We start from the raw sequence: 22,130 nt of genomic DNA on the forward strand, positions 1-22,130 counted from the left end.
GACAGACGGACAGCCTGGTGACAGATGGACGGACGGACGGACGGACGGACGGACAGAGGAGCGAAAACAATAGGGTCCCGTTTTACCCTTTGGGTACGGAACCCTAAAAATCGAATCAGATTTCAATCAGAGTATCTACAAATAAATATCGCAAGATGGAATGTGAGATGTTATCCGATATCAGATAATCATAATTACGCTAAAATTACAGAAACCTCTGGGTAGCAGACTGATTGATTGATAATAACAAATTAATTAAACAATTAGGAAGCATTTCCAAGAATTACCGGTTATTACGAAATGTTTTGCAAATATTGTTATCAGTATCCGATTTGTTTAATTTTAGTGGCCACGGGTGTTTCTGATCGTAATAATAATTTGTAAGAATATTTTTATAATCATCATTTGCGTAGCCTTTTCCCGACTATGTTGGGGTCGGCTTCCATTTTAACCAGGAGCAGTGTTTTACAAGGAGCGACTGCTTATCTGACCTCCTCACCTCAGTAAACCGGGCAACATAATATGTACCCCCGAGTATTTTACTAACAGTATTAATAAAATTACAAACTACAATCAATATTTACCAGAATTATCGCTACCTCTCCACAATACCTAATTAAACACACGCGACAAAATATGTATTTGAAATGAACAAGCACAAACACAAATCCAATTACTAAATAATCATTCCGAACACCATTCAGGTTTACCACTGAACTGTTTCAAACCTATTTCATTGGGAATTTATGGAAATAATATGTTCAATGCTTCAAAATTATTATTTTGCAAAACTATTGCGTTAATCATGCGTGTGGTTGATAGTCACTAAAGATAATATAGACAATATAATAAAAAGGAATAATTTTTTTATTTGTACCCTGGCTAGGAAACTGTTGAACCTTTTTGAAAAATTCTTTCCCTGTTGGAAAGCGACACCCTGCCAATACTCGGGCTATATTTTATCCCAATACAGACAGTACTTTCTACGGGCCGCGGGTGAGACCACGGGAAAATGGCTAGTGAAACTATTTATAGATATGTTGTATGTTGATCATGCGTGTGGTCGATGGTCGCTGAACATAATCATCATAATAAATATTAGATGTGATAGCTGATAAAATAACTTCGGGGCAATCATGCGAATATCATACGATGTTTACCGGCAAATAGATGAAGAATGATGTAATCTAGTTCTTTACAGACCAAAGTCCGTAAAAATGTTGAAGATATTTAATTGAATAATTTACGTAACTAATTGAAATTTTCAGAATCCGTCGATCAATTTATTAATCGTGATTGGTTGATATTTTGTTTATTAAGAACCAAATACTTACCGTACAGCAATTTGTAACTATGTAAGACAATCTATAGTTGTGCCACATGAGTTCACTTTATGAAATACGACTAAGTTAAAAATACACGTGAAAATCATTCACAAAACAGTGCCTATTCATAATCTTTTACAACATCTGCTGTTAGAATCACGTTTTGTACAGCAATTTCCTCGAAACTTGTCATAAACAGACAAAACAATTAAGATTACTCTGAAGGACACATATCTAGGAAAATTACTGCAAAATTGTAGCACAATGTATGAAAATATAAAATGTACTAACAAAAGTATATTATATAGAACTTTGTTATAGTTAATTAGCCAATAAAAATAAATTGAGGAACTTGGATCACAAATGAAATCTGTAAAAAAAAAAAAACAAATAAAGTTAACATTGATGAATAGTCCTGCTGTTCCATAGTGGTACAAGAAGAGGCTTTATTCTATCCAAAAATAATGCCAGAAGTAGCTCTTCTAGTACAAAGAGATTATATTCTGCAATAAGTATCTTCAAGGAAAACCTTTGATATTTCCAAGAAATAGTATTATTAATATTAATTAGTTTGTTTTTATTAGCATTCTTTAACATACATCGGTCCTAGATATTATTTTACAAACACATTTTGCGGTTTAACTAGTAATTATCTTAGTATTTAACTGCCAACGCAAATGAAGGAACATATCTACCTATATATTTTTCCGTTGCGACAAGGTAAAGCATAAGGTAAAGCCTTTTATTTGGTTTGGAGGTAACAGATGCAGCCTTTTCAGCACATTCTAAGAGCGTATGTATTTAGCATTAATATTGATTCAGTTGCTATAAAATCGTCAAGTTATACGTAATTATATATTCCCTGAAAGAAATGTACCATTTTGAAAAAAATACTGATTACGGTGGCTTGGAGTGGATGTTAATATGACGTATGACAGAGAGAAAAGTGGAAGAGAAATACGTATTGCGCTGACCCCAAATGACTTGGGAACAGAGCAGGAAGAAGAAAAAGAAGAGATAGCCTGAATGATTTAGAACTGAAATTTTGCCATGAAATAAACATGTTATCAAACATAGTAACGTTCGTTGACCGAATCTAATGGGATATTTCAATGGCGAAACTAATCAGTACGTATCTTTTTTGCACTGAATTATTAAGTATTTAATACAAGAATTATTTGGCACACAGTACTGAAGCAACCTAAGGTTACTTAATGAAATCATTTTTCATGAGTGAGACCGTAATGAAAATAAATTGACCGCGGGAAACCGACTGAAGTAAATTGACAATTCAAAGGAATGTTATATTTCACAAAATGGGTCGGTAAATCTATTTTTGCTGGAAATGCTTTGTAGGCATTATAATCAAAGGATAATTTAAAAGTGAATTTGCATTATTCCAAATGATCCCATTTTTTTGTATAAATCCAATCGCTCAAATTAATTGAATTGGTCCGGAATAGACCACACTCTGAGATGATTTATTAAACTTGTTTTGAGATTAATTCATACTAACATAATTAAATCATATCCTTGATATGCAAATTCTAAAATACACGTAACATACGATACCAGAAATTCGATTTACGTCATATATTTTGGACTTCGGAAGTTAATCTATCTTCACATTCATTTTAGTTTCGTTAACTACTCAGTAGTATCAATAGAATTCAGATAAGGATAGTCTACCAATAAATCAGGATCATGAATGAAGGACAGGCCTAGAAGAATGAAAGATTGGATAAGTCTTATTGTTAGTGGATTCTTCTCCATGAATCCCACAGACAACTAAAAACTAACTGCTATCTACACGATCAGTGACAATTTTGACTGCGTATGTTAGCTTAGGCACTATGTTATTCTGAGTATGTTTAACACAGTCGGGACATTGGTTTTCTAAACATTATATACTGAAAGTATGCAATTTCGTATGTGGCCGAAGCGAAGCATATTGACTATCGACCAATTCGTACCATAGTTCTAGCCAGATAATTACAAGTTTTTATTTAAATATCAGACATTTAATAGTTATTACATATAGAATAGACATACTACTTTTTTATACAGAAAAGATTATATTAAGTTAATAACTGTTGAAATAAAAACATGTTGTTCAAGTTATAAGGGGACTTCCCCCTGTAGGATACTTAGGCTCGAGTTTACCAACACCAGAAACGGAATTCTTAAAACAACTATTTGCTTTGGATTATCGTAACATTTAATTTTCAATGTAAATTGATTACTTTTTAAGAAAACAAATATTTATGTTTGGGCTTTGTAATGTAAAAACCATAGCCAGAAGGTCCTTAAGAAATAAAGTCGCTAAGTCATTTAAAATTAAGTGTAATAAAATGTTTTATCCACTATTTCGCTTACCATTGAAATATTTGAAGAAGAATTTTATTATCTTTTATTTTATTTTCTTCTACACTATTAGTTATATTTCGTACTAATTAAGACCTAGAATACGAGGTTATCTAGGCCTTAGGCAGTCCCCAAGGTCTCTTTTGCGTACTACAAAGATAATCCTGTTTTTATGCGAGCGGAATTAGCATCAACATTTAATTTAATCATAGTTTACACATCTAACAATTAAGGAAGTTATAAAAACCACGCAAGCTATATTACTGTTTATCCTCAAGCTATTTAGGTGAAAATACCCGAGGTAGAGTAAGTATCAAATGAATATCTAATCATATTTTTGTTCAAATCGTGCGCAAAATTTTAATAGCATTCATAAATACATTGCTAATAACGATGTTCTGAAGAAATTCTTTACGAACCTAGGACTTACGTAATGCTATTGTTTCAAATACTCCCGAAGTAATTACCAATAAATCTAAGAATTTTAATTACCTCGAAACTGAATAACTTAAAATATTTGAAATCGATTGAATTATTTCGGAGCCTTTTGCTTTTAATAGCAAACTAAAAAAAAATCTCAATAAATTATTATGGATTGCATTGAATTTGAGTATTACCATGGTACATATTAGATATGTGTAAGGAGGAATGCATATAACTGTATTGAGCCAAAACCGAATCCATGTTTACGGTACACAGGCTTCCAGAAAGCTCTATTCAGGATTGATTGGATTTACTACTAGCCAGAATAGTAGCATAATCCCTAACGTTACACTAGCTGTTTACCATGGTTTCACCTGCCCGTGTTTAGTGAGGAAACTATTGGCCTGGAACACTGGTGGTTTTACAGCTGCAACTGTAAAGTGCAGTAGGTACGAACTAGTGCGAAAGGGATAATATAAACTCTAAAAGTGCGAAAGTGCTTTTGGACTTAGCAATTTATTCTATGCGTTGATGTTTCAGACAGTCAAGAAAAGTACTTTAAATAACGTTACAATTCTTAAGTTAGCCATTTCACTCCATGCGCATTTTGGTCCTACAGATATTGTCGAGCAGTTTTGCTTGTCGGAAGTCAGCTACTATTGACAGCACCATAGTCAAAAAAAATATTGTCAAAATTTAATTTCTCGATTCGAATTGCAATATTATATTACACAAACTGTAGCTAAGACTATCCATAATTACAAATTAAAATGCAAAGAGTCGTCAAACCGCAAACAATGGGCACTAGATTAGCATGATACGAGTAATTAGACTTTATAGTATTTGTTATCAACTTATCTTTAGTTCCTTTGTCGTCTTGTGTGAATCAGACTTAAATAATGTTTGTTTAAGATCAGGAAAAAATCACAGTGATAAAAAGAAGAAAATGATCAGTGTAATGCTAATTCCCGTCGTGGTTTGGAATCCTGACTTTTCAAGTTGACTGAAGTCGATGTTAAACTGACGTGCAGGCTCTGAAAACTATTTTGAAAAAAAGAAAGAAACTAATCCTCCACGATGTTTTTTTCTATATTTTCGTAGATAACAAACATATGATATTGTTTTCATTTCTATGTCTTAATTCAACTCTTAAAATCTGAGATCTTAACAATTCAAATAAAAACCTATGCTTAATTTTTGTGCAGTTTTAATTTAGTTGATACCGAAACCCGCAAGTAAGTACCTATCAACATTTTGGTTGTTTGAAGGAGGAAAAGGTTGCAAAAATATAAACAGGCGTCGAAGTAAAAACCTGAAATCTGATGTCATCACTGTAGCACCATTATAATTTGGATTTAATTAACCGTGAAGGCACTTCTATATTCCACATGTAACATCGGCGTCTTCTCGTTACAGACTCCAAGCGATTCCGACATTTTCTTCGTTAAGGGAAGCACTCTGAATAAATTATGTAATTCATTATCTAAGCGTACTAACCTATCTTCCTACTAGTTGATTATTTACTTTCGTTTTGTAAATTGCCTGACAAGAATACATGGCAACTATGTGTCCGTTTTTCTTAAAACAACTTTTAACTATGAATTTATGCGTTTAATTTTTAGGGTTCCGTACCTCGAAAGGAAAAAACGGAACCCTTATAGGATCACTTTGTTGTCCGTCTGTCTGTCTGTCTGTCTGTCTGTCTGTCTGTCAAGACCCTTTATATTAAGAACGCGTGGACGTATCAAGCTGAAATTCACATGAAATACCCGGGTCTATTGCCCCTTTAGGCTGTGAAAATATCAAGCTTCTAAGCCAAGCCAATCAAAAGATACAACCGATTATGTCGATATTTTCAACAAATTCTCGACACTCGCAAAGGAATCAAAACCTACAGGGTACTTCCCGTAAACTCAGAATCTTGAAATTTGGCATGAAGCATTGTTATATAATGCAAATATAGGAAAAATTGCGAAAATCTCATTTTTTTAGTTATATAATATAATAAAAATATTTTAATAAAATGAAACTTACTACCTTATTTCTCACGAACGAATAAAGGTACCAAATTGAAATTTATACCAAATACTTAGGTCTATTGTTCCTTTAAGCAATGAAAAAATCAAACTTCTAAGTTAACGCGATCAAAAGATACAGCAGTTTTACCAACATCTTAGACGAATTTCCGTCACACGCTAGGGAATCAAAACCTACAAGGTACTTCCCGTGAACTCAGAATCTTAAAATTCGGCACGAAGCAACGTTATATAGTACAGATAAAGGAAAAATTGCGAAAATGATAAATTTGAAGTTACATAAAATATTAAAATATTATTTTTGCTTACATGACATAAAATATTTTTTTAATAATTATAAACTTACTACCTACCCTTTTTCACATGAACGCGTAGAGATATTAAAGTTTTGAATAAAAAGTGAAATTCATATCAAACACTTCTTAAATATAATGGCCTCTAAACTGTGAAAAATTTTAAATCATTCAAAGGTCATTGGGCACCTTAGTATGAAAACCATACCCACGGCGGATACGAACGAAATATAGCACAGTATAATGATAAAGGCTCTGATTTACTATGGCATTAGTCGCATCAATGTGAACCATGGGAATCTAGAGAAAATCAGGTGTAAACATCAAATATTTTCCTCATTTCAATGGGGAATTTAAACGACCAAGTTTGACGGATTTCAGAAATCATTTCTTTGTAGTGAAAGAGTATACTCGCCGTTTATTTCCATTGTCATCAGGTCAGGATCTGATGATGGAAATCCTGAGAAATCGAGGGCAACTATCAGAAATTGTAGGCATGCATAGGATTAAAACTTGATTCTCAGGTGTATGTCTGGTGATACTATCAAACAGTGAAGGTTTAGAGCTTATCTGATGATGGAGACGTGAGAAAGTCGAGAGAACTCGGTATGTTTTAGTTACGTCGTGTTTGGGCTTATATTATTCGTATTGACGAGAACTTTTCACAAAAGTTAAAAATAAAAACTTTTTACAAAAAAAAAAACAACTTCTAAAACAACAAGAAAACTGTTTATATGCATCGGTCTAGATCTCGGTGGTTAAATAAATATAGATGCATCCTCTAGACACCGACTTCTAGACCGATGCACCTAACATCTTTTTAATTTCTTTCTTGCTTTTGTTTTCTTGTTGCGTTTTTATATGTTTGAAGTTGGATTTGTTTGTAAAATGCTACAAAATAAAATAATGCCGACTTTATAAAACAAAGAAAGGGACAGAATTACACTTTTGTCAAGGCTCTAGAAACGTAAAGCCAGCAGCCCCGAATCCTACTCTCTAGAAGTCGTTGTTACAATTCGACAGCTACAAGTCGTCAGGCGGTTTCGAAAAAAACCTGAAACTGGGGCTCTTTAAGTGATTAATCCCTCAAAAATAAATGATCCCATTCCTGCAATGGCTGCTTTAACCCAAGTTAGTAGTGAATTCTCATCACCTAAAATAAAATAAGCTCCAACACAAGGTTACGTTATAAATTGTAAAGGAGTTCCCATAACTATATCTGATCTTAGCTGTCGATCCCACAATGGCAGTCAAACCTATCTTTGTGGAAAGTCTTCGCCAATACGAATAAAATAAGCCCAAACACGTGGTAGTTGCAACATACCGTTCGGGAGTTCCCTTGACTCTCTGTAGTCTCCATAATCAAATCAGCTCCAAACCTTCACTGTTTACCAGTACCCTCAAAAATACACTCACATGTCTGGTTATGACTCGATGCGTGCCTACAATATTCAAGAGTTGCCCTCGATTTCTCAGGGTTTCCATATCCTCATCAGATCCTGGTCATCCGGATTGGCACCTTCCTTCTTTATGAAATGTCTTTAACAATAAAAACTAGCATTGCAACCTGTACAATCCTCTGAAACTGCTTGTCTTTTATATTTTTCAAACGATCCTGGACATTCGTCTCCATGGAATTTTAATAAAATATTTATATTCAAAGAAACGTCATACCATTCTCCACGATTTAAAACTACTTTGATTCATGTCCGCCACTTTTTACAAAGCGGGTCAGATATGCCCCATGACCTTTAAGACCTAATTAGTTATTTTCAATCAGATTTCTGAATGATGACTATAAAATTTTGTATATAAATAACTTCAATAAAATAACTTTTACAAGGTACTGGCCTACTATTTTAGTTATATTATAAAATAAAAAATATTAACTATTTTGACTCTCACGAAATTACCATAACTATGATTGTTCTAAACTGAACGGTTGGCGCGAAACTCACTTTTTATCTATACAGCATTTGTACGGAACCCTCGGTGCGCGAGTCCGACTCGCACTTGGCCGGTTTATTTCATACCAAACAATTGTTTTAAGAAAACTGACGGTTATATAGTCAATGAACTTAGGCCTTATTCATCATCTGCCCAGCATTGTCCTACGTCAGAGTTGGCTACCATTCTAACTAGATGTGATTTAGTTTTAGCGTGTTACAATTTACAATCCTTTGATGTGTGAAAGCTCTCAGGCTAAAATGGCTGAGCCGATTTAGATATTGCACGGAGATAGGTGGTGAAGATAACTAGATACAAAGTATTGTCATAATCTCATGTTATCATAGTAATAGATGTAAATAGTTGTAGTCTGTGTTATCTGAAGTTCAAGGCGTCATAGTAAACATCAATGATTGTCTGGTTACTAAGAAACTATCGAATGACTCATATGTTTTTGTTGTTATGGATTTACCTACCTTATAATTAAACAAAATGCCTTTTAAATATTTTTTAAATTCAGTATTCAAATCAGGTATTGATATTTTATCGACTAAGTACAACGATAAAATTCTCCTCTCATTTAGTCATTTGTTTGGAATTTAAATTAAGTCATAACATAATTAAAAACCCAGATTTTTTGAAGAGTTCAATGTTACCAGAGAGTGCGATAACAATAAAAACAACTGACGACCATCTTATCGTTTGCTTCTATTAATATTATTATGTGTTATCATTAACTTATTAAATGCCTGTTTATTTGAAATCCATGAAATACCGTAAATTAATAACTATGTAAAAATTACGTTTTTATAAAGCTTCCAATGTTACCGTGAAGTTTAAGGGTATGTTTGAAAAGTTCATCTTTATCTATCTAATTAATTTTTGATTTGCATACTATCTGCGAGAATCTGAAATTGACTGGCTTTTACAACTGACACAAAATTTGAGGAACGGTCATAAAATTAATAAGTGTCTTACCGTCTTATCCAACAGCCAGCTGGCGGGAAATATGAGAGGAATGTACGTAATCATGAAGATCATCGAAGTCCAATAAACTTGGATACTCGACACGCCGTAGTACTTGACGATCGCGTCCTGAATTATAGTGTACTGTATCCATTGCATCGAGTTAGACGCCGAGTTGAACACGAACACGAACAAAACCAGCCATCGAATAGGGTACACCGTGTATTCCGTCGCTCCCTTCTTACTGGGCGACTCCAGCACGCCTCCCTTCTCAGCAACCCCGTCCATAACACTCCCGCATACTTCCATATTCTTCTGATCTGTCATCTTTATTCTATGAATATATTTTTACAAAATAGAATCTCTATATTTTATTGTCAAACTGTTGATTAAATTTTGGCATCTAAATAACACTAATAATACTATTTTTATAAATAAAATTTGAATTAACAACTATTTAATATTAATTTATTGTCAGGTTTCGCGCGCGCGCGATTTTTTTTTAAGCGAGGCACGGGCGTGTGTCCCGCGCGGCGGTTGGCCGTCGACTGTTTTCCATTTTCCTGCAATCAGAGGCTGAATGAAGTGCTTCCCGTGCACCCTCGGCCGCGGCGTGGCGATAACAAAGATGCCGCGACCAGACCGGCTGTCTGTCAACAATACTATAAACTGCTATATAATCAACCTCTCCATTGTTAACAGGATCTAGATAACAACCAAACAATTTTTATTGCCCGCACATAGGTTGTAAAGCAGCGTGTTATCGGAAGATATTTGTGAATAATATGCCTACAGTTCAATCGTGCGGTTATAAATTACGTTAGTAACCGATATCACGGTGATAACACTAATATTTAGGCTTATTTGTTTTGGTATCTCTCGAGTGCGGGTTTACTGAAGAGGCACAATGATATGATTGATATCTTTATGTTAGTTTGCGTTTTTACACGATCGATGTAATTTTAAAGAAGATTGATGATTGCCTTTCAAAAGTATTTGTAGGATTTTCACTAAATTCTCGGCATATAACGGAGCACAATGTTCATGAAACGTGCGTGTAACTTCAGCAATGTGAAGGCATTGTAAACACGAAGTTGGAGCCAAAACAGCGTGGTCACATCCGTCCATACAACAGCACTTCCCACTGGCGTGTCAACAACACTGGGATGTTGCGTTCCTGTCACAATGTACAACGCATATGCCTATACAAACGTATCTATATATATGTCGCAGGGATATGATAAAAACGGGGATTTGATCAATTCCCTAAGGGATTTGATCAAATCTCGGAGGATGTTAAAATAACAACACGATTTTATCTTTTCCCTAAACAAATCTAGTGAATTGAACAAATCCCTAAATGGGTTCAGTGAAATGACAAAAAACATATCATTTCTTGTCTTGTGCCTGAAAGAAATTCCTTTATGAATTGTCACGATGCCACAAATTAACTACATGGTTTCATACGTGATTATTACAAATAGGCATATCATACGCAACTAAAATATTTTTCATTTTTTAAAGAAATTGTTGTTCATTCAGTTCATTCGTTGAGTAATGGTGATTTTTTATATCAATATTTCCTTGATTATCATAATTATGTAGGTATATCTTACCAAATAAACCTTTAAAATATCAAAGCAAAATTATTTTTGTCATTTCACTGAACCAATTCAGGGATTTGTTCAATTCACTAGATTTGTTTAGAGAAAAGATAAAATCGTGTTGTTATTTTAACATCCTCCGAGATTTGATCAAATCCCTTAAGGAATTGATCAAATCCCCGTTTTTATCATATCCCTGCGACATATATATAAAAGAAAGTCGTGTTAGTTGTTCACTCATAACTCAAGAACGGCTGAACCGATTTAGCTGAAAATTGGCAGGGAGGTAGTTTAGAGCCAGGAGAAGGACAGACAATTTTTGTCACCATCCGGCTACGGGAAACAGTCATATCGGAACGCGGGTGAAACCGCGGGCGAAAGCTAGTTACAAATATAAATACATGTATGATTTAACTGTAAATTCATAAAGTAAAGTCGTAGAAAGAAAAAATGGTTTGTGTTTATAATTTGTAGAACGTTTGAAAAGATACCCGACAGTGTAGGAGTATCATACCTAGGAATAAATATATCTTCAACTACTTTAATCATATTTTATACCTGTGGTACCTAAGTCTGACGTTACCTAAATTGTTATTTAACGACGTGTTTCTCTAATACTTATTAAATTATGTTCAAACACATCAGACAGATCATAAAAAGAAATGTTTACAAAACTGTTATTGAAAAGTAGGGCAAGGGAATTTTCCGAAATATTCCTCTACGATAAAATATTATTCACAACTTGTGCTTGTAACAACAAACAATTTCAAGTTCATTAATCACTTTAATTGTGTTACGAAATTGATAATTGGTAATCATGATAGTAAACAACAATGCTTTAAGTATTGTAATCAGACTAAAACCAACTTTGCAATCAAATATATCGTTTGTGATCTAAGGACCAAGAGTAATTATGATAGGTATTCCTTTACACAAAAAATAAAAGAAGATAGAGAAAGAAAGATAGAAATGGCGTTGAATTTATCTATTTACTTTACCCCGTGACCTGTGTCCTGTGGGAAGTTTTTACCGTATATACCGGGATAAAATATAGCCTATGTTAGTCAGGTTTCCAACAGTGAAAGATTTTCTGAGGTTCAGTAGTTTCGGGGACTTAAGGGCACAAACAAACAAACTTTATTATATTAGTACCTATACATAGACAACAGAGGTCTATGGTATGTATTTAACTCCTTCACCACTTAGAGCAGACTTAACCCAAATTAGGCAGAAAAAAATTCTACCCCTAACTGGTAAATCTCACTCAAATTCAATTCAAATCCAATTTAAGATTCTAATTTTGAAATAGACCCCAAGGATAACTGGTTAGAAGCTGCTGAATATAAACCAATGCTGAATTTTACATAGTCCGACGGCCATCTGCCTGCGACTCAACTTTGAACATAATGCCAAGGTCTTATGTGTTTACATAACAAAGCAGCTCATGCAAAAATGAGCATCAAAGTAGACAAATGTGGAAAGAGAAGCATAGAAACGATGGTCTGTAAAATAACGTCAAGCAGTGAACTGATAATGGCGTCCACGGCCGATTTCGGCCACGGCGGCTGTTCTCATATAACGAGATCAGCCAGCTGCACAGGACATATTATAGTGCACAAGCATTTGCGCAGACACAAGTGCACTCACTATTCCTTCACTCTCATAGCCCGATGGGACGGCAATCCGACACGACCGGAGAGAGATCAGGCGCAGGACCGACATTTACGTGCTCACCGATGCACGGGTGACTCCACTAAGCCGGTTTGCAAGTTATCTAACAGAAAAGACAATTTACTTACAAATAAATTATTTTCGTTTATATTTTTAGTTAATTATTATCACCATCAGCCTTTTTAATGTCCCAATGCTGGGCAAAAAGCCATAAATAACAAGAAATCTGTCGCACACGCTCTCTTCACAACCAAAAGGATGTTTCAAAAAATAATAAGTAAATTGAAAATTATTATTTAAAAACACACAAAATAAAATTAAGCTTCCAAGTGATAAATCACAGTTTTGATAAGCTGTCGTTTGTTAAGCAAATTAATAGCATTTCCCTGCAAAGCGTCATGTAACACGTACCTAATTTATATTGATAATATTCTGTGAAATATAGCGGGCGGTGGCTGAAACCACTGAAACTGTGGTGCTTCTCATCGTGATGATAATGTACTGCCTGTCATGGTTTCTGCTGAGGACACTACTGTTCTATTCTATTATATTTTATTACTAATGACAAGTGAGATGAGAAGCAAGTAGTCATCCATCCTTTTTCCCAACCATGTTGTGGTCGGCTTCCAGTCTAACCGGATTCAGCTGAGTACCAGTGCTTTACAAGAAGCGACTGCCTGTCTGACCTCCTCAACTCAGTTACCCGGGCAACCCGGTACCCCTTGGTTAGACTGGCGTCAGACTTACTGGCGTCTGACTACCCGTAACGACTGCCAAAGCTGTTCAATGACAGCCGGGACCTACAGTTTAACGTGCTATACGAAACACAGTCAATGGTGTCTAAGATACTTAGAAAGTACACACAAACTTAGAAAAGTTGCATTGGTACTTACCTGACCTGGGATCGAACCCGCGCCCTCATACTTCAGAGGTAGGTCCTTTACCCACTAGGCCACCACGACATGACATGAGAAGCAAGTAGTGCTTGTGATTAAAAGTAAAAAACAAAAAACAAGTTAGTAGGACGGCACTGAAACAAACAGAAGGACACTACTGTTGCTACTGTACTGTGTTCGTAGTCATTTGAACTTCTGAAAATACATAATAGGCAACCATTGACAGCTGATTTTCAACACTACATTTGAAAAACTGTGCCAACAGCACATATATATATCTAATCAAAATCCTTATGTCATGAATCGGGAATATATTTTTGTTACCACCATGATTATGATTGGTTAAAAACTTATGGCTAAAAGCTCAGAAAAATTGGCCGAACAGTTACACTTTACCAGCCTTACTACAAAAATTTAAACATCTGGTAAACACTTGTCTAAAAAAAGTGTGGCTGCAAAACGGACCTTATTTCAACGTCATAATCTGGCCTTTTTTAGACAGGTGTTCAACAGATGTTTAACTATTTGTAGTAAGACCATACTTGTTTAAATTAAAAACCCATGCATTGGTTTAGGAAGTCATTTTACCACACTACCTCATCCACTTACCACTTACTAACCTTCCGAAAAATCCCACTAAAACGGTCCCAAACATTACCCGTTTATAAAGGAAACATTACCTAAACAAGACTCGACGAACATTATCCTTTACTTCCCGTGGTTAATGTCTTCTCAAAGGTATAATAGATAAGTGATTACAACTGTGCCGTTAATGAGCACTCTACAATCTCAGCAAATTGGCGCTCGTTAGCAACAGACTCGAACAGATATGATGGGTAACCAACTATTTATTGGTGGGAGCTTCTTCCCACTCCAGAGAGTAACACACAATAGAATCCACAATAATATTTATTTAGGAGAAAATTATAAATACATTTTCATGAAAGCACAATGACATGACACATCACAGACAATACATTTTTATATATGCTTCTTTTTAAGTACTCCAAATTCAAATTGGTTAATAGGCCAGTAGGCCGACAAGTAGTAATAATTGAAACTTTAACACGCCCCCTCAATTTTACTATACTAGCCCCAAGCCTGAAGTACACTTATAGTGTTTAATCGCGGGTAAAGCTTTAGTTAATACATCGGCTAACATCAAATCTGTCGGCAGATGCTTCAACTCTACAACATCACCCTTCAATACATCCCTAATAAAATGATACCTTATATCTATATGTTTGCTACGGGCATGGTAGCCGGTATCGTTTGCAATATATATCGCCCCCTGGTTGTCAGCATACATCGTAGTTTTTGATAAGTTTAACAGACCTATTTCTTTCAACAAACTACTGAGGTAAAGAACCTCTTTCATAGCTTCGCTAAGACTTATACAAGCTGTTGATCTGCATCCGTGCCATAGTCAAGGAGGTTAAAATTAAATACGTAAATAATCGATTTGAATTACGGTAGGTGGGAAAAAGCTAATATGCGCTGCTTTTTTTGATGTTGTAATTTCATGGTATTTCAGAATTTAGCCCACGGTTAAACACAAATCATAACAGAATTGCCCCGCGGCCACAGTGTGTGCGTGATGGCAGCTATGTGTGCGTAGACAGAGAAAACTAATGTCTACGTGTGTGCGTGAGTGTCGATGTGTGAGTGTCTTATCTACGACATGACAGCGCGAGCGCGCGAGCGAGCGAGACCGAGTGATACGCGATAGCAATCATTTTACCTAAAGTTTCGAAAATCACCTTCATTATTGTCATTAACTTCGTTTTACTTTACTTACTAATTTTTGAGCATTTTAACACAGATATCTTATTAACTACAGTAATAAGCAATACTAGTGCGCGAAAGAAAGTTCACTAACATGTTAACAGCTGATTGATAAAATGTTCGTTTTGCTTTATCTTTCAGCATAAAGTTTTCGCAGTGATTTAGTTTTTATTTTTGAATTAAATTGGTTAATAATTAGAAATTTTGCTTCCTTCTTAACGGTCTTAGGACCTTGGAACACGGAAATCTTATTAATGACGTAATACTAGTGCGCTAAAGGAAAGTTCACTGACCTGTTAACAGCTGATTGATAACATTTTCGGTTTGCTTTAACATTCAGCGTAAAGATTTCGTAGTAATTTTGTTTTTACTTTTCGATTAAATTGGTGAAAGATGTGTTAGTTAAGTGTAGGCACGAGGTGATTCTTTCGGCTCGTAGGTATTATTGGCGTGGTTAACCCTTATGTGAGTGACGAGGTACCCGGGTACCTTTTGCATTTTCAAATTTAAAGAAAAGTATGTTTTACGCTCTGTAGGTGGCTGTGATTTCCTGAGAGCTCTTAACTATTTATAAATTATATATTTTTTAATCTTTTAACCCAGTCAACTGTTTACAATGTATTGTGGAAACCAAAACATAATATAAACTCACAACAGAGTGACAAGGTACCCGGGTACCTCCTTATAATTTGGTATTATATATGTTTTATTTCTATAAAAGTTACAAATTCTTTGTTTATGCAGAACTTGTACATCTTAGACGAGTTACTGCATGTTCATCACAAACTGGTTTTTTACATTTAGTGCAAGCTTTTCGTGATTTTGTTTTGGCTTGCGTTTGAGTTCTCTAGGCTGCATATGTAGCAACTTCCTACGACTACAACACGCTCTGTAGAATCTCGTCTGGTCCGACTTACAGAAGTTGTAGATCCAGAAGGAATCGAAAGCCTAAGTTCTTGGCCAAGCACCTGCATTGCAGATCTTACATGTAATTTTGATGTCACAATGGATTTTTTTGATCTTTCTTCTATATTTTTACCACACCGTTGTAGACTCAATGATTTCAAAAACTTTCTACGTCTGTCACTCGAGACAAATTGTGTGTTATGTTCCGTGTAAATGATATATGCTGCCAAAGCTATTGCAGCTATTGCTATTGCAGCAGCATATATCATTTTCCAAAGCTGCAATATCAATAATATTGTAAAAAAAAAGTGCTAAAGGCCACCAATTCGTTCTGTGTTTCACGGTGTATTCTGCTAACAACTTATCCATATTGTCCTCCACTTTTGGTTTTGTTATATTATAAAATTATTTCTGGCTTGGCAGTTTCCTTATCACTTTCAATAACTGGTGACATGTGCATTGATGACAACATTATTAAGTACTGCTTTATTCATTTCGGATACATAGGAGCACAAAGTTGCTTATTTTCTAAAGGCGAAGTTAGAAGCATACTTAAATCACCCTCTCCTTGTGTGCTTGCATATTTGGAGGAAGAAACCGTTGGTTTTTTTCTTACAGTTCTAACTAGTGTCATGTTCCACGAATTCAAGGAATGAGGCAGTTGAAGAGATATAAAAAAAAATATCCGTAGTTACATTTAGTCCTGAATTGTTATATTTAGCCAAGAGATCTAACACGATGTATTGAATGGATTCAAGTGTTTCTTGTGTTTGTCCGATCGTCAACTGTTTAGCTTAACTAAAATAATAATATTCAAAGTGAGGGTAATTTTAAAACAGACCTTGATTGTTTACATTACGTCTAAACTGTATGAAGGTACCCGGGTACCTCGTCACTCTAATAAAGGTGTTTTATTCGTCACTCACATAAGGGTTAAGAAATCAACTTATTTACACTAATAAAATTGATTAAGCTGACTACGTATTTACAAAATGTACAAATAAATAAATTACCTAGTTTAGTTACCCGGAGGTACTGTTCAAAGCTGTCACCTTCACACTCTTGGCACAATCGAGCACGACGAAGTAGCTGGTTGTCCTTCAGCTAACATAACACTATCACATTCGTTTTTAATGTGTCGAAAGCACTAAGTTAACGGTCCTAGCACATAAGTCTGTCACATGACCAGCATGACCCTCCGTGATGAGGGTTCCCGGTCGGTAAACATTTCCCGGAACATAGGTAGGTATGTACGGCTGTCATTGCACATCCTTGGCAGTCGTAACGGGTAGTCAGAAGCCAGTAAGTCTGACACCAGTCTAACCAAGGGGTATCGGGTTGCCCGGGTAACTGGGTTGAGGAGGTCAGATAGGCAGTCGCTTCTTGTAAAGCACTGGTACTCAGCTGAATCCGGTTAGACTGGAAGCCGACCCCAACATGATTGGGAAAAGGCTCGGAGGATGGATGGCTGTTAGTACACTGTTGTCACTGATCGCATACAGGCGGACCATCGCCACCAACTCGTGTTCGTGTAGTTTTCCGTCATCTCGCACTTTGTACCTACACGTCGCGGAATTCAAAGCGCACGTACGCAGCAGCGGCGGCGACATCAAACACACTGCTTGCCGTCGGCGCTTGTTTGTTCCGGCTTCAAGGGCACGCGGGGAGCGGCGAGGCGAGTGTGTGGGAGTACTCGCACTGTGATTGGGTGAATTTGGGTAGGCTGGATGATCTACGATTTTTATTGAACGATCGTTGCGTATGCTTTGTGCATGTATCGTTTGCGTTTGTGTGAGTGCGCAGCGCGGTAGTAAGGCTAGTAACACACGCGCCGAATTAAAGTACGGCTGGGTTACACTGACGGATATACGTAAATAAGAAAAAAACATGAAAAAATTACCTACCCATTTTTTCGTTGATTTGGGTCGAGAATCATTAGCATATTTACGTCCTTGACTATGGCACGGATGCAAATCAACAGCTTGTATACTCAGCCTCGGTTGAGGATGTAGCCACTGATCTTTGCTTTTGCGATCGCCATGAAATTGTAGCTCCTCCTAATATAAAAGCGTAACCAGAGTATGATTTCCGATCAATTAATGAGTTACCCCAATCAGCGTCTGAGTAACCCGTTAACGACTTTCCTGTTTTTCTAAATGTTAATCGGTAGTCAATAGTCTTCTTTAGATATCGAAGAACTCGTTTAGCGGAAATCCAATGAGTATGATTTGGACAAGTTGCAAATTGAGCTAACTTTGAAACTGTATTCGCAATGTCAGGCCTTGTGGCAACACTCAAATACATCAATGTTCCTAAAAGTTCGCGATATGGCCACGGTTCCTTTTCCTTGTATTCTTCGTGACGCTTTGGAGCTGCAAAATTTAGTCCCACCTCAAAAGGTGTCGATACGGTTTTGCAGTCCGTCATTCCAAACTTCTTTAATGTGTCTTGGATATATTTACGCTGTGATAGACTTATTACACCGTCTTCCTTCACTATCTCTATACCCAAACAATATTTGGCTGGTCCAAAATCCTTTAACTCAAAATCATCAGCTAATTTCTTCTTAAATTCTTGTATCAAAGTAAGATCATCACAAGCAACTAAAATGTCATCAACATATATAACAACTATCAAAACTGTTCCATCCTTCCTCCGCTGATAATATAGACACGGTTCATTTTTGCTTGGTTTCAGATTCATTCGACGAAGTGTTTCATCTAATCTAATATACCACTGTCGTCCCGCTTGCTTTAAACCATACAATGAACGCTTTAAGAGACAGGCATCTCCTCCAGCTTGAAGATCCACTAACATTTTATTAGCACGCTTTCCAATTTCTGAGCCCTCTCCCTCTCTCTGGATCAGCGTATGAAGGTTTTCTTCTAACATCTTCGGTATCTGCATATATACCTTTTCGTCGATTTTGCCGTTTAAATAAGCAGTATTGATATCTAGTTGATGGACTTCTAAATTCAATTCTACCGCTAATGCCATTAAAAGTCTGATAGTTTCAAGTCTCGCTACTGGGGCATAAGTTTGGTGATAATCTACACCATAACGTTGACTATAACCCCTTGCTACTAGACGAGCTTTCTTCTTTGTTGACATATCGACATTCAGTTTAGTTGTCAAGATATAGCGACAGCCCACAATCTCTCGATCTTTTGGTTTCTTAACAATATCCCAGGTTTCGTTCTTCACTAAACTTTTGATCTCAGATAAAATTGCTTCTTGCCATTTTTCACTCTCATCGCTTGATAAAGCCTGTTCAAGTGATATTTCAGCCATCGCTGAGAAAAACTCTTCATCATCTACATTTTGATTAATATCACCCTGTATACCTTCTACAGTTTCCATTGAGTCCGGGTGCATTTCTTCATGCTGTTCAGTTTCTTGTTCTTGAACTTCTACCATATTATATACTTTTCTTGGGCGACCACGTTCTCCCTTTACAAGTTTCGGTCTTCCAGCGGCTCTTTTCAGGATAACTTGTTGCGTATTATTTCCCTCATTAGCTGGCTCGACCTCTGAATGTACATCACCAGGACAACTATCTCCATTGCCGTGACAATCAATCTCAGGGGCACAACGTACAACATCCGTATGAATTCTTTCATTGGATTGATCACCAGCGCCTGTCAATGTCTCATGCGTGGCAGGTAAATAAGTATAGAATTTAGTAGTAACTGGACTTTTCGCATTTGAATGTGTATCTTCAACTTCCAGTTCAACCTTCTGATGAAACTGTTTTGGTTCCTCTTTGGGAACAAATTTAACATCACGAGCTTCAACGACTTTATGTTCACCTGGTATCCAAATTCGGTATCCTTTCGTACATCTCGGATACCCGACAAAAACTCCCTCCTTAGCACGAGCATCGAATTTGTCTTTCGTTGGTGTCTTGTCTAAAATATAGGCTTTTGCTCCAAAACTTCTTATGTTGGATAAGTCGACTTTAATTCCAGTCCATTTTTCAAATGGAATACCACCATTTAGACTACTCGTTGGACAACGATTGCGTATGTACCACGCAGTCAAAACAGCATCCGCCCAAAATCCTACGGACAAACCAGAAGATAATAACATGCATCTAGCCATTTCAAGTAAAGTTCTGTTCATTCGTTCACTGACTCCGTTCATTTGAGGTGATCGCGAAATACTCAGCCTTCTTTGAATGCCTTCTTGATTTAAAAATTCATCAAATTCACGACTGCAGTATTCACCGCCGTTGTCAGATTGAAGGAATTTAATTTTCTTTCCTGTGAGTCTTTCAGCATGACTTTTGTATAGCTTAAATGCGCTAAACACTGCACTTTTCTTTCCAAGTAAATATACTTCACACCAACGGGTACTGTCGTCAATAAAAGTTACAAAATATTTCGCTCCGCCAATTGACTGTGTTTTTAAAGGACCTACTATATCGGAATAAACAATACGTAATAATTCATTACATGGACCACCCGATCTCGAAAAAGGTAACGAACTCATTTTTCCCTTAGCACAAACATCACAATTCGATATTTTACGTAAATCTGCCTCCTTAGTATTATATCCGCAATGGTTCAACAACTTTAAGAGATCTTTACCATTTAAGTGACCTATGCGACTATGCCACTCTACTATGTCGATTGGATCAGCAATAAAATATGCTTGTTCATCCAATCTCTTAAAAACGTAAAGATTTCCTACACGTTCGGCTGTCATTACAGTATTTCCGTTTGACGAATTAATACAGGCCCTATCTTTATGAAATTGAACTTCATACCCATTGTCTGCAATCCTCGCTACAGATAATAAATTACTACGAAGATCTGGTACATACAGAGTATTCTTCAAAATAAGCCTCCTGCCTGATGCTGACAACCTTACGTCACCTTTGCCCTTTACATCCGTCGACAGATTTGATGCTAAGTTCAGTTTATCCTGTAAAATACAAAAATTATCTGTAAATTTATATAAATCGTTACATAAATGCGATGTACAGCCACTATCAAGGATCCAGTCATTCTTTTTAATTTGTAAATTATTAGAAAAGTTTGTACAATTAAAAAGAATATCAAAATTACTGTCCTCCCTGTTGTATTCTGTTGCAAATCTCGCGTCATCATTCTTTTGATTCATTTTACATTCTGAATATTTATGTCCAACTTCATGACACTTATAACATTTGTATATAAATTTACTCTTTGTATTTTGTTCTTTACGGTTCGAGTTCTTTTTAAAACCTTTATTCTTCGCATACATGGCTCCTTCAATACTTTTCATTTCAGTACAAGTCGAGCTATTTGCCTTCTCCAAGATCTTAATCTTTAGTACCTCTATGTTTGGTAGTTCGTCTCTGCTCTCCATAGAACATCTAAAATTTTCGTAACTCTCTGGCAAGCTATACAGTAATAAGATAGACATCAAGTCTTCGTGTATTTCTACACCCATATCACTTAACATATTCGCAGCTTCGAAGAAATTATTCAGGTGACTCTGTACGTCATCTCCTTCCTTCATGCGGCTCAACGTTAACTTCTTTAACAGACTTGCCTTTCTTACGGGACCTTTAGATGCATACGTTTTCTCCAATTTTCTCCATATCTCGTGCGACGTTTCACACCCTCTTATGTGTTTAAGCTCACTTGGACACATTGCCATTATCAAATCAGCCTTTGCCATATCGTCTTTATCAGACCATGCGCACGACTCCACTGCTGAGTCCGGCTTAGGTATAGTTCCATTTACGTATTTCCATACCTGATTTCTCGTGAGCAACGCCTGCACTTGAACCTTCCAGGTTTCATAATTTGTACCATTCAAATTCTCAATTTTCGATGTAAACGTCGTCTGGGCCCATAACCTATTGGTGGGAGCTTCTTCCCACTCCAGAGAGTAACACACAATAGAATCCACAATAATATTTATT

General features: G+C 36.1%; 1 protein-coding gene across 11 annotated transcripts in view; it reads right to left on the reverse strand.

Moving 5' to 3' along the window:
• The window catches only part of LOC124629756 (uncharacterized MFS-type transporter C09D4.1), an 87,983-nt gene that overhangs the window by 44,422 nt on the left and 21,431 nt on the right, over positions 1-22,130 (reverse strand). The window contains exon 1 of one of the 11 annotated variants that reach the window (XM_047164118.1): positions 9,367-9,944. The exons of the other annotated variants lie outside the window; for them this stretch is intronic. Coding sequence (XP_047020074.1) covers positions 9,367-9,681 — 315 coding nt within the window. The 5' untranslated portion in view covers positions 9,682-9,944. Of the gene's footprint in view, positions 1-9,366; positions 9,945-22,130 lie in introns of those variants that run through there. 11 annotated transcript variants of the gene reach the window in all.

The sequence above is a fragment of the Helicoverpa zea genome, chromosome 1 (genome assembly GCF_022581195.2).
Source record: "Helicoverpa zea isolate HzStark_Cry1AcR chromosome 1, ilHelZeax1.1, whole genome shotgun sequence".
Classification (NCBI taxonomy): Eukaryota; Metazoa; Arthropoda; class Insecta; order Lepidoptera; family Noctuidae; genus Helicoverpa; species Helicoverpa zea.